The following is a 13972-nucleotide window of genomic DNA, read 5'->3' as shown; positions in this document are numbered from 1 at the left end:
AGACTTAAGGAAAGAATTAAGGACAAGATATACTGGTAAAAGAAAATGAATGCTTTTCTTCCTGGATAAATTATGGTGAGCCTACATGAAGCCAAGGCAGCCAATTCATAGTGGTGTGGGAAAAGATCAGGGTAGGTCAAAAGAAGCGGCGAAATTGAGTATCCTGGTGAAAATCTCCAGAAGACATAATACGAGAGAAGCTTTGAAGGGAGGTCTCCTTACATAAGTATAGATTATATGCTAGCTGAGTCTTCTCCATAGAATATAAGTCGCACAAAGACAGGAAATACAAGCAATATGTTCAGTGTTTAATCTATAGCCCTGAGTGTAATGCTTGGCCCTTTGTAGGTACTCAAATATTTGCTAAAATTAATAAATAAATGAATTAGGATCATCACCAGATCTAGAATTACTTAGATAATGGGCCAGGGATCAAGGTTTACCAGTTGTATGCATACATAAGTAAATTAACACTATTTCACATTATATTTATAAATATTTATATTCAGAACTTCTTTGTCTATTTTTTAGATATTCCTATTTGAAGGTTGATGTGCACAGATGCACTATACCAACTGAATTGTACCGTCATGTGTAATTTGAATGAACCATTTCAGTCCTATTGAACCCTATAACAGAATCAGTAGGATGAGTAGTATGACATTTTGTTTTAGCTTATTATATATCAGGTAGAAGAATGTAGTGATACTGGAAATATAATTCTAAATAATTTATGAGACTAAATAATTTTTCAGAGACTAAGTATCTTCGGCCATGCTGTCAATTGTTTTATATATGAAATGTCCTTTAGCTTATAAAATACAATGTCAATTGGCCAGGAAAACAGAACTTACATTTTTAAAAGTCAACAGTGTAAAGTGATAAACAAAGACATATTGAGGCATCAGTGATGTAATTTGCAATGCAAAATCTACATTACTGTTATTACTGGATGCTATAGCACCCTCAAGTACTAACAGGTTGAGATGTCAAGTCTGTAAGGTTGTGGAAGTTAAGTTATGCACCACAGAAAAGACCAAAAATATATGCTTTATCCAAACTTCAACTTTCCACACTCAACTTGTTCTATGAAACTTTATGAGAACTGAGATTACCAAACAGCTCATCACCATTCAAAATCAGGAAGAAGAGCAGGTTTTCATGAAGACATAAAAAATGAGTTTAATTTTGGGCATGCAAATCAGATGTACTTGTGGAATATCTATGTACAGAGATCTTGTGCAAAAATTCCAGTACTGATTTCCTCAGCCTTTGGGGATTACTGCCTCAGCCATGATCAGTTTTATCCATTTACCAGAGTGTGTTGCACAGATATGATAATTCTAGTATGTTGCTGTTGTTGTTTAGTTACTAAGTCATGTCTGACTCTTTTGCAACCCTGTGGACTGTAGCCTGCCAGGTTCCTCTAGCCACAGGATTTCCTACACAAGAATATTGAAGTGGGTTGTTATTTCCTTCTCTAGGAGATCTTTCTGATCCAGGGATCGAACCCTCATCTCCTGCTTTGGCAGGTAGATTCTTTACCACTGAGCCACCAGGGAAGCCCAATGTGCACCATGACCTAAATATGTTTGAAAAGCACAGGTCCAGTGGGAAACTGGATCCATTAGTTTAGAACTCATGATATGATGTCTGGATTAGTGATTTTGGTGTGTTGACAGCACAGAGGTGCTAGTAAAAAGCAAAGAGAGTTGAAGTAACCAGAACCAGACTTTCTCTCCTGTGATAACAATTAGAATTTGGGACAAAATATAAGAAATAGCTGTTTGTAGTACTTGAACAATACAGAGTATAGAACCCTAAAACAGGGGGAAAAGCAAGATAAGCCTTATCATTACCAGTTTGCTACCTGAAAACATTTTCTGGATGGTAGCATTGGGAGTGAGAGCTCAAGCTGAGCATGGACGTTTTGCTCAGTTGAAGAGACAAAGATCAGAGGTCAGAAAGGCTGAGTTAACTAGAAGTTCAGAGTAAACTTTGCAGGTCAGAATACCAGAGAAGAGGGATCTATGTAGAAAAAGAACTGAAAAACCCTTAGCTGTGAGTCCACTTGAGTCTGTCACTGAATACAAAACCATGAGTGCCTAAGACGAAAATCCATGAGGCCAGACAAAGAAATACCAAGAAGCTTTATTCTGAAGAATACCCAGAACTCACACAGAGCTGGCAACTGTTTAAGTTCCAAACACTAAAAATGAAGAGACAAAAGAAATTAGACCTTAAATGTAAGGCTAAACTAGCCAGGAAAGAATACTTTATATCTGTCCTAATAAGATTAAAAATAATCCTCAAATGAAGCAATCTGATACACAAATAACTCACTGCAAAATAAAATTCAACACACTAAAAAATAAATCACCAAAACTGCAACACTCAAGTCACGATGTACAGCATGTAACAAAACTTACCAGACTTATGTAAAAAAAAGAAAAATATGATCCATAGCTAAGATAAAAATCTAATCATTAGGAAAACATGTTGAAGTAGTGAATGGGGGGCAAAGATAGAAGGCTGGAAAATACCCAGACAAGATTTAAAAAATAAGAAGAAAAAGGACCTGACAAAAGTCACTTGAAAGGAATAATACATGATGTTAGAAGAATTAAGAGACTGTTGAATCATAAATGTCATGTAGAGAGAAAGATTCAAAAGGAGGGAGTGGTCAATAAGGATACCAAGTAAGGTAGAAACTGAAAAGAGTTCATGAACTTCACAAGAATATACCTTCTATGCCTGGCCAGAGTAGTTCCAATGGAGAGGTTGGGGTAGAATCCAGATTTGAGAAGGAGAGAAGCTAATCATTGTTTCAAGGAAAGGTGTCTCTGACTCAGCATAGGCAAGTAAGTGTACATTTTATATTTAAAAATATATTCTACAACCTTTATCAATGTCTCCTTTCTCTTATAGCCATATTTCTTTCTAATATACAAACAACTCTCCAAAACAATTATGAAATTAAAATTGTTACCAAAAAAGGCATTCAGCAGCTTCTGAACCTGAATATTGCTGCCCACGGTACGGTACAATCCCTCTGTCTTGATTCCTAGAGAAAGAAAACCAGGTCAGTTTTATTAATATAGCTAGAACTTTCATCTCCCTCAAGGTAGAAAAAGTGGGTATTTACACAATGGATTCAGTTCAAACAAGAAAGGGTCTCCCTACTGTCTCCAATCTCTCCAGCCCTCCTCTACAATAAGGAAACAGTCCTGAAACATCTCTGCAAATTATTCTTTCCATACTTTCATTTGGATTGTACCAAACCCTCAATAACATGACTAGAAAAGAACACATTCTATAGTAAATAGAAAAAAAAAATGCTTATGTGATTAGCAGCGGATAACAGAGAACAGCATCATCATTTTGGAAAGAAGCTTGAGTTTAGTTGAAAAAGGAGGAGATATCAACCTTGAAGTTGTCCTTGGGCAGGGATATAAAGTAAGAGAGAGCTAGAGTATGGCAGGTGTGAAGCAAGTGAATATTTTGTGTACTGAGAAAGATTGAAGCAACATTTAGGGGGAAAAAAGAGCCCTGGCTTATATGCTACCCTTGCCTACATTCAAAACATTCTCAGAAATAAGAAAGTATTATCAACCTAGAAAAATATTAATGCCACATTTGCTGGATTTTAACTTTGTCCCCAACAATTTTTAAATCAATATGTATTGTGGCAGAAACTGAACTCTTATTTATTTAGAGTGGAACTATCATAACACTGCTTGAAAAGTGCCAGATAGTATTTAAAAATATTTTATATGCCATTTGAAGTTCTTTATCACTAAAAGCAGGAAACCACAAATTATTCATATTTGGTTCTAAGTGTTGCTTCTTGACCATAATACAGTTTTCTCAGGAGAAAGGTAAGGTGGTCTGGTATTCCCATCTTTTTAAGAATTTTCCACAGATTGTTGGGATCCACACAGTCAAAGGCTTTAGCATAGTCAATGAAACAGAAGTATATGTCTTTTTGGAACTCCTTTGCTTTTTCCATAATCCTAAGAATGTTGGCAATTTGAGTTCTGGTTCCTCTGCCTCTTTGAAACCCATCTTGTACATCTGGAAGCTCAGTTCACATACTGCTAAAGCCTAGCTTGAAGGATTCTGAATATAACCTTACTTGTATGTGAAATGAACATGATTGTACAGTAGTTTGAACGTTCTTTGGCATTGCCCTTCTTTGAGATTGGAATAAAAACTGACCTTTTTCAGTCCTGTGGCCACAGCTGAATTTTCCAAATTTGCTGACTTATTGAGTGCAGCACTTTAACAGCATCATCTTTTAGTATTTTAAATATCTCAGCTGGCATTCTGTCTCCTCCACTAGCTTTGTTTGTAATAATGCTTCCTAAGTCACACTTGACTTCAAACTCCAGGATGTTTAGTTCTAGATGAGTGACCACACACCATCGTGGTTATCTGGGTCATTAAGACCTTTCTTGTATAGTTCTTCTGTGTATTCCTGCCACCTCTTCTTAATACCTTCTACTTCTGTTACATCCTTAATGTTTCTATCCTTTATTGTGCCCATCCTTGAATGAAATGTTCCCATAAGATCTTCAATTTTCTTGAAGAGATCTCCAGCCTTTCCCATTGTACTGTTCTCCTCTATGTCTTTGCATTGTTAGTTTAAGTAGGACTTCTTTTCTCTCCTTGCCATTCTCTGGAACTCCACATTCTGTTTGGTATGTCTTTCCCTTTCTCCCCTGTCTTTGCTTTACTTCATTCCTCAGCTATTTGCAATGCTTCCTCAGACAACCACGTGGCCTCCTTGTATTTCTTTTTCTTTGGAATGGCTTTGGTCACTGCCTGCTATACAATGTTACAAATCTCCATACATAGTTCCTTAGACATTCTGTCTCCAAAATCTAATCCCTTGAATCCACTCATCACAGCTGTATAAAGGGAATTGATTTAGGTCATACTTAATGGCCGAGTAATGCTCAAAATTCTCCAAGCCAGGCTTCAGCAATACATGAACCGTGAACTTCCAGATGTTCAAGCTGGTTTTAGAAAAGGCAGAGGAACCAGAGATCAAATTGCCAACATCCGCTGGATCATGGAAAAAGCAAGAGAGTTTCAGAAAAATATCTATTTCTGCTTTATTAACTATGCCAAAGCCTTTGACTGTGTGGATCACAACAAACTGTGGAAAATTCAGAAAGAGATGGGAATACCAGACCACCTAACCTGCCTCTTGAGAAACCTATATGCAGTTCAGGAAGCAACAGTTAGAACTGCATATGGAATAACAGACTGGTTCCAAATAGGAAAAGGAATACATCAAGGCTGTATATTGTCACCCTGCTTATTTAACTTATATGCAGAGTACATCATGAGAAACACTGGGCTGGAAGAAGCACAAGCTGGAGTCAAGATTGCTGGGAGAAATATGAATAACCTCAGATATGCAGATGATACCACCCTTATGACACAAAGTTAAGAGGAACTAAAAAGCCTCTTGATGAAAGTGAAAGTGGAGAGTGAAAAAGTTGGCTTAAAGCTCAACATTCAGAAAACGAAGATCACGGCATCTGGTCCCATCACTTCATGGCAAATAGATGGGGAAACAGTGGAAACAGTGTCAGACTTTATTTTTTGGGGCTCCAAAATCACTGCAGATGGTGACTGCAGCCATGAAATTAAAAGATGCTTACTCCTTGGAAGAAAAGTTATGACCAACCTAGATAGTATATTCAAAAGCAAAGACATCACTTTGCCAACAAAGGTCCGTCTAGTCAAGGCTCTGGTTTTTCCAGTAGTCATGTATGGATGTGAGAGTTGGACTGTGAAGAAAGCTGAGCGCCGAAGAATTGATGCTTTTGAACTGTGGTGTTGGAGAAGACTCTTGAGAGTCCCTTGGACTGCCAGGAGATCCAACCAGTTCATTCTAAAGCAGATCAGTCCTGGGTGTTCTTTGGAAGGAATGATGCTAAAGCTGAAACTCCAGTACTTTGGCCACCTCATGCGAAGAGTTGACTCATTGGAAAAGACTCTGATGCTGGGAGGGATTGGGGGCGGGAGAAGAAGGGGACGATAGAGGATGAGATGGTTGGATGGCATCACTGACTCAATGGACGTGAGTTTGAATGAACTCTGGGAGTTGGTGATGGACAGGGAAGCCTGGCGTGCTGCGATTCATGGGGTCGCAAAGAGTCAGACACGACTGGGCGACTGAACTGAACTTAACTGAATGGCCTCATGGTTTTCCCTACTTTCTTCAAGTTAAGCCTGAATTTTGTAATAAGGAGCTCATGATCTGAGCCACAGTCAGCTCCAGGTTTTGTTTTTGCTGACTTTGCAGAGCTTCTCCATCTTTGGCTGCAAAGAACACAATCGATCTGAGTTTGGTATTGACCATCTGGTGATGTCCATGTGTAGAATTGTCTCTTGGGTTGTTGAAAAGGGTGTTTGCCATGATCAGCAAGTTCTCTTGTCAAAACTCTTTTAGCCTTTGCCCTGCTTCGTTTTTTACTCCAAGGCCAAACTTGCCAGTTAGTCCATGTATCTCTTGATTTCCTACTTTTGCATTCCAATCCCCTATGATGGAAAGGACATTTTTTTTGGTGTTAGTTTTAGAAGGTCTTGTAGGTTTTCATAGAACTGTTCAACTTCAGCTTCTCTAGCACTAGTATTTGGGGTATAGACAGATTACTGTGGAGATGAATGGTTTGCCTTGAAAATGAACTGTCTGTGCGCTTTTTGCGGTTGCACCCAAATACTGTATTTTGGACTCCTTTGTTGACTATGAGTTCTACTGCATTTCTTCTAAGGGATTCTTGCCCACAGTAGTAGAGTAGATACTATACACACACACACACACACACACACACACACACACACACACACACACACATAAAATGGTTATCTGAATTAAATTCACCCATTCTTGTCCATTTTAGTTCAATGATTCCTAAGATTTTGATGTTCACGCGCTCCATCTCCTGCTTGACCATGTCCAATTTGCCTTGATTCATGGACCTAACATTCCAGGTTCCTATACACTATTGTTCTTTACAACATTGGACTTTACTTTCACCTCCATCTATAACTGAGCATCATTTCCACTTTGGCTCATCTGCTTCATTCTTTCTGTAGATATTAGTAATGGCCCTCATAATTGCCCTCAGATCTTCTGCAGTAGCATATTGGACACCTTTTAACCTGGGGGATTCATCTTCCAGTTCCATATCTTTTTGTCTTTTCATACTGTCCATGGGGTTCTCCAGGCAAGAATAGTGATGTGGTTTGCCATTTCCTCCTCCACTGGATCACTGGAGGTTTTTGTTTTGTCAGAACTCTTCACTGTGACCCATCTGTCTTGGATGGCCCTGCATGGTATGACTCATGGCTTTATTGAGTTATGCTAGCCTCTTTGCCATGACAAGGCTGTGATCCTAATATTGCACATCAACTATATGTCAATAAAAATTAAATACATTTTTAAAATCATTTAAAAAAGAATAAACAGATTCAATTGATGCCAAGGCTATGGCTCATATCTTACCTTTGGTCTCAATTATATTGATGCACTTCCTAACAAACTTGAATCCCACTTCATTCAGTTCCACTGTTTCAAGCAAAAGAAAGCAGAGTTAGATCCTGCTGCAATAAGCCTCACCTAAAAAACCTTCAGGGATCTGGTTAACAGACTACAGTGAGAGAATTAGGGCTTTAGTCTCTCTCCTTCAATCACCATTAAATGGAAAGATTCTTCATTTGGGTGAGAGAAGTGGTTAGAGTTGTGTTACTCTTATAACACAAAATGTTTTTACTCGACCTTTTTTGTATATCTGCTTGAGGCATGAGCTACATCAAGTGTGAAAAATTAGGCTGGAAATGCACACAATTTCTATTGTATGTCTAGAAAAATAAGAATATAATTAGTGTTTCTCTATATTACTACAACTACCCCACCAAATATCTAAGATAGATAAAGTGACTTCCTTAGTTCAATCGAAAGACATCTTCTAAAAAAGCAGGTCTGAATTTCATTTCACACAAAGGTATCCATAAATATATTTGCATCAATATTACAAATTATTCATGATAGGATTTACTGTGATTAGGATAGCTAACAGTTTATAATGCCAGTAGATCAGAAATCGAACTTACTTTCTTCCTGTTTTGTTATAGGGCTGTGGTAGATCTACAAAAAAAAAAAAGAGACAGAAAGAGCCATGGATATTGCAAATAACTATAGGTAAGTATAGAAAAATTAAATATCTTTCCTCAAATAAGCCATCAAAAGCATTAGTGACTTTAAGAGTTTAACAAGTAATAAACAGGCTAAACAGAATCATTTTTGCCTAGGTCACTAGAAACAGTAGAATTAACAATCCCTGAAGATTACATTGGATTTCACACAGCTCACTGCAGTGGTAGCCTACCCATCTTAGACATTTACTTATGTAAAACTGTTCCTGATGGAGCAAGAGAGTATGACAGAAAGGAAGTGGTTTTCTCCAGGTTATTGGCAGAAGAAAGCAGAGTTAGATCTTGCTGTAATAAGCCTCACCAAACAAACCTTCAATGATCTGGATAGGAGACTGCAGTGTTGAATAGCTGATGGTAAAATTTAAATATTACTAATATCAATCTCCTTACCCAAAGGTGTTAGTGGGTATTTTCTACCCAGATGGGTAGAAAAGCAAGTGCCCATCTGAAAGAGATCCATGTATTCACCAAACTTTCTCTGAGTCATCTTAAAGTATGAATTGTGATAGCTATGTGAGAAACAAGAGGAGATCCTTGACTCCTGAAGCCTAGTCTTGGCTTTATGGCTACATCATTATGAAACTTAGGCATGTCCCATTCATTCTCTAGACTTCAAAATTCATATCTCTAAAATTATCAGCGTTGCAGTAGATGTTCCTTCAAGAACTGATCTTCTTACTATGTGTAATATTAGTGAATTGGGGAGGGGGGTTGTTAGTAGAGCAGAAGCAACATTAGTAATGCAGGAAATAAGTCCTCTATGTGCCATCTGTATAATCTGTTTTAACAATCTCTCATTTTAAAATAAAATTTTCTGCCTATATGTGTATGCCCATGGATAGGTCAGTGAGACAGGTCAAGTTGATAAGGATCCACATTCAGAGGGCCCATGTTCTAACATCATTCTTCACAAAAAGCCATCTGTATCCTTTGATTTTTAAAACTTTAAAGGGGGAGCAAGTTTAGGAGAGGGAATTAAGAGTAAAATGACTTACAACATTGTAAATTAAGTATATTTTGATTAAAAAATAAGAAATAAATATGAACAACAACAAAAAAGAATAAAATGTCTTGCTGGGCTTGCTAGTATCCTGCTAGAAAAATATCATAGGCATGTAACGGTTAAGTTCCAAGTTTCTGTGAGAGAAGGGAGCAGAGAAAGGCCCTGGCCTATTTTCTGGATGACAGTCCTTACAACACCAGTTCTCTCCTGGTATCTTCTTAGTTGCTATACATGCAATCTTATAGCTGGGCCTTCCTCACTAGTCTTCAAGGCACTAGAAACCACAGAAAGAAGTCCCTGTAATGTATTCTCCATTTTAGCAAGCTTTTGCCTTGCATAAGGCAAGAAGATTAGATTGTACCCAAATACTACTGAATTTCAGTAGCTTTGCACCAAGACTTCAGACCAGTGAGAAGAACTTCAAACTGATACAGCATATTATGGTTGACAAACTGGCTTTCAATTGATTTCTTTCAAAGAAACTATGTGAGATAGCTAGAACAGAAATTATTAAAGCCATTTCATCAAAGAGAAGAATCTCAGAGAAATTAAATAAGTAGTTCAAGGTCACACAATCATTGAATGGCAGAACCAGACCCAAATATAACCTTTTGGGATTCCAAAATTAAGAAGCTGACATTACATCATATGCCACAAGAAGAAACCTACACAGAAGATACTGAAGAAAAAAAATGCTTTTTGGTGACCTGACTGTTCATATTGGTCTTTCTATGATAATTGTTAGCCCTGTAAAAGTATTCCTTGTAATCCTATGTAACAGTGTTCTAAATGGAATGGTGCATTGTGGGATATAGGATGGCAATGCCATCTCCTGCCCTTAAAGAGAATAAGCTGACTTAGGAATGTAAGGGAGAGGCAGTAAAACCATTCTGAATAAAATCTTAATAAATGCTTGTTCACAGTCATGAAAATTATTTTCCATCCTTATATATGAACACATATTAATGCTATAAACTACAAACAGGCTTAATTTCTTTCTTAAGAAAACCTTGTGGGCATAGCTGTATAAGAAGAAAGAAGCTGAGAGACCTAGTTTCTGGTCCCTTGTGATGCCTTTCTGAGGCTAATTCTAGAGAAGTCCTTTACCATCTCTGGAACTCAAGTTGCCTAACTTGTTAAACAAGAAATGTTATTCAGCATTTCCTTCTAACTCTAAACTTTTGAGTATGAATTATCTACCACCATTTAATTGTCCTGGACTCACTGCTACCACTTGAGCACAATCATATACTGGCCTATGTAACTGAGGTTTCCCCAGGGTAACTTACAGGTTCTTTCCCATCCATAGCCTCCATCCATAGTCTTCTGTTAGCTTCTGAAAGAGCTTGCAGAGTGATGGTTCCTGGTCTAAGGAATAAATGACAAGTTGAGAGCAGAAAAGTTAACTGAGAGAATTGAGTCTTATAATCTAGGGTTCCGCTCAGCCCTGAGAGTTATGACACTGAGCAGACACAGGGATATAGATTGCCAATTTTTCAAAATCTTTGTTTACTCAGAAAAACAATGGAACTTAGAGAACAGTAATTTTGGAAACATTGATGGAGGTAGTATCTTGGTGGCTTCATGCCAGGGTCAGGCAAGGAAATATGAAGGCAGATGCTGACACCTCACCATAATACAGACTTAAATTGATACCACTGTGTGCTTAAAACAAACTGAAGCTCTCCCTGCCTCTTGCTCTTAGAAGCCAGTCATTTGGTCTGAGTTCAAATGGTTCTGAGCATGTTCACTGTAAGTACATGTATCAGGAAAATGGCTTTGATACTTCTACCACCTAGGATGTCCAAGGAGCACTTTGGTTGGAAAGAAGTCAACAACATGCACAGGGAGGCCTTCTGGCTGATTTAAGCAATCTTATTTTTTTTTTTTAAGCAATCTTATAAATAATAACAACAACTACTAGTTACTGAATGCTCAGCCAGTGCCATAGTACTATAAGTACTTTATAGGTATAAATTCACTTAATCTACACAAGAAGCCTATAAAGCAGGGACTATAGAAATCCCTATTTTACAGAAGGGAAAACTGAGGCACAGAGAAGTTACCTGAGTCCGTGGTAAGTGTAGAGCCAGGGTTTTGATTTAGGAATTTTATTCCAGCAGCCATGTTCTTTCTTAGCTAATACATTATAAGGCCTCTTCTGCATGACATACAACTTGAAATCCAATTTTATTTTATTTATTTCCAGTAACTGCAACTATATACCCAGATATACCCCAATTTGGTATACACTGTTCTTCTCGGACCTTCAAAACCAAACTGGAATTTGGGGATTAATCATATTACTTGCAGGCATAAGGTCACTTCCATTCTCTGCCTAGTTGTGCCACCAGGAGATATTTGTTCCTCTCGCTCCTTCCATGTTAAGATGAGACCTCTCTGAGTCATGAAACAGTAACAGAGTAATGACAAGAGAGTTCAGTGGAAAAGTCACTGTGCTTCAATTTCTTTAGCCATAAAAGATTTGGATCTGATGAACTGGTAGGTCCTTTTTAGTCTGATACCATGGGATTCCTATCCTACCTGTCCTTCTGTCTCTTACTACATTAAAGTACTCCTTAATAAGTAAAGCCCCCAAATGATCTTTAAGCCAGAATCAATTGAAAACTAGGACTTCGCTTTCAGTACTGGACTCTTTTCAAGTTTACCTTTCTCTAAGAAATATCCAACCTTTTAGACATATCTTATGGGGCTAGAAAGTCTACAAATCTCTGTAAAAATAATTACCCAGATGGATCCTGAAGCTAGAAAGAAGGAAAGCAAGAAAATGGGCAAAAAACATAAAGCAGATGCTGCAGACTAGATACGAAGTTAAACCTATTACAGACACATTTTTCCTATTTAGGAAATCAGAAAGCTGGTATGTATCCTTCCTTGATCATACAGAGAAGCTGAAAGAATAAATAAGTGACTATTCAGGAAGCATTTGGAGATTCTCTGGTGCTACTAAAAGTCAAATTCAAAGAACAATGTTGTTAAGAACAAAATGACAAAGTAGAAAGAGTACTGACTTCTAGGCCAGGCTTTTCCATCATGATTTTAGACAAATCCTGTGCCCACCCTGAGGTCTCAGTCACTCCTCTAAAACAAAAAGGCATATATAACATATTTGCAGTAGAGTTCAGTGGTTAAGAATGTGGGCTTGGCAATTAGTATACCTGGATTTGGATCCTAGCTTTAACATTTACTAGTTGTATAATCTAAGTGCTTAACTTCTCTCTGTCTCCTGGTCTTTGTGAGATTGGGATAGAAACACTGCCCACTTCATGTGACTGTGATGAAGACTAAAGGAAATTATGCATTTAAAACGAGGTGGATGAAAATGGATCCTATTATACAGAGTGAAGTAAGTCAGAAAGAGAAACACCAATGCAGTATATTAATGCATATATATGGAATTTAGAAAGATGGTAATGACAACCCTATATGGAAGATAGCAAAAGAGACACAAATGTAAAGAACAGACTTTTGGACTCTGTGAGAGAAGGCGAGGGTGGGATCATTTGAGAGAATAACATTGAAACATGTATATTACCATATGTAAAATAGATGACCAGTACAGGTTTGATGCATGAAGCAGGGCACTCAAAGCCAGTGCTCTGGGACAACCCAGAGGGATGGGTTGGGGAGGGAGGTTGGAGGGCGCTTCAGGATGGGGGGAACACATGTACACCCTGGCTGATTCATGTCAATGTATGGCAAAAACCACCACAATATTGTAAAGCAATTAGACTCAAATTAAAATAAATAATTAAAAAAGCAAAGAAAAACAATAAAATAAAGGTTGAGAATGGTGCCTAGCACATAGAGGTACTCAGTGAATGTTAGCAGTTGTTGCTGTCATTGTCATCATCAATGTTATTATTATTACTATAATGTCCTTCAAGTTCTGATGAGCTATGAGACTGTGGCTTCAAATATTGGTAGGAACAATAAAAAAAAAGTTATCCTCTATCCCAGAAATAGAAAAGGGGATTCAAAGAGCCATCTGTTCAATTCAGCAGGGAACATGAGTACAGGTGCCTGATGTCTACTGCGAGGCCTGCCTCTGCCCCTTATATCAGATTGACCAGCCAGGAAAGCAGATGCGGACATCATATTACTCAGAAAACTCCACACACACAGAGGCACCTCAGCATCTGTGCATTATTATATTTGACCCTCTATCTCACAACATATTTATTCTGCTTATAATAGACAATGGAATAAAATTGAAAAGAACATGGGGTTTAGAGACCTACAGACCAGAGTTTGAGCTCAATCTTGCCACTATGTGACTTTGATTAGGCAAGGCAATTAAACATATACAAGTCCCCGTCTCCTCACCTGTAAAATAAGGGCGGAGTTCAGTGGAGGAATATTTTTTAAATGCCCAATATGTGGTAAGTAAAATCATAGCTATATCAAAACTTTAATCCTGAGTTCTAGCTTCAGAATTCCCCAGTATTCTTGGGTAGGGGAAAATTTTAAAAATGAATACCAGATTCAGTATCTACTATGAGCCATACATAGCACTAGATGCAATATATCTATAGATAGATAGATAGATCCTTATAAATATATATTGATCCTTGCCCTCAACCTCAGGGCCAAACTGTTTGCAAATGCTTTGAGTCTATGAGAATAATACTTGTAGGTGGCTTGCAAATTTAAGCTGAAAACTGAATCAGAATGGAATTAGACACAGAAAAACTTTAACTTTATTTAAGTGCATTA

General features: G+C 37.7%; 1 protein-coding gene across 5 annotated transcripts in view; it reads right to left on the bottom strand.

Annotated features, from left to right (window-relative positions):
* The window catches only part of OPHN1 (oligophrenin 1), a 627113-nt gene that overhangs the window by 256270 nt on the left and 356871 nt on the right, over positions 1-13972 (bottom strand). For all 5 annotated transcript variants that reach the window (XM_024988791.2, XM_024988795.2, XM_024988793.2 and 2 more), the window contains 4 exons: positions 10525-10603; positions 8131-8164; positions 7523-7585; positions 2990-3064 (listed from right to left, as the gene is read on the bottom strand). In XM_024988791.2, coding sequence (XP_024844559.1) covers positions 2990-3064; positions 7523-7585; positions 8131-8164; positions 10525-10603 — 251 coding nt within the window. The remainder of the gene's footprint in view (positions 1-2989; positions 3065-7522; positions 7586-8130; positions 8165-10524; positions 10604-13972) is intronic.

The sequence above is a fragment of the Bos taurus genome, chromosome X (genome assembly GCF_002263795.3).
Source record: "Bos taurus isolate L1 Dominette 01449 registration number 42190680 breed Hereford chromosome X, ARS-UCD2.0, whole genome shotgun sequence".
Taxonomy (NCBI): Eukaryota; Metazoa; Chordata; class Mammalia; order Artiodactyla; family Bovidae; genus Bos; species Bos taurus.
The sequence above is the reverse complement of the archived record's forward strand: the minus strand, read 5'-3'. Positions and strand labels throughout refer to the sequence as shown.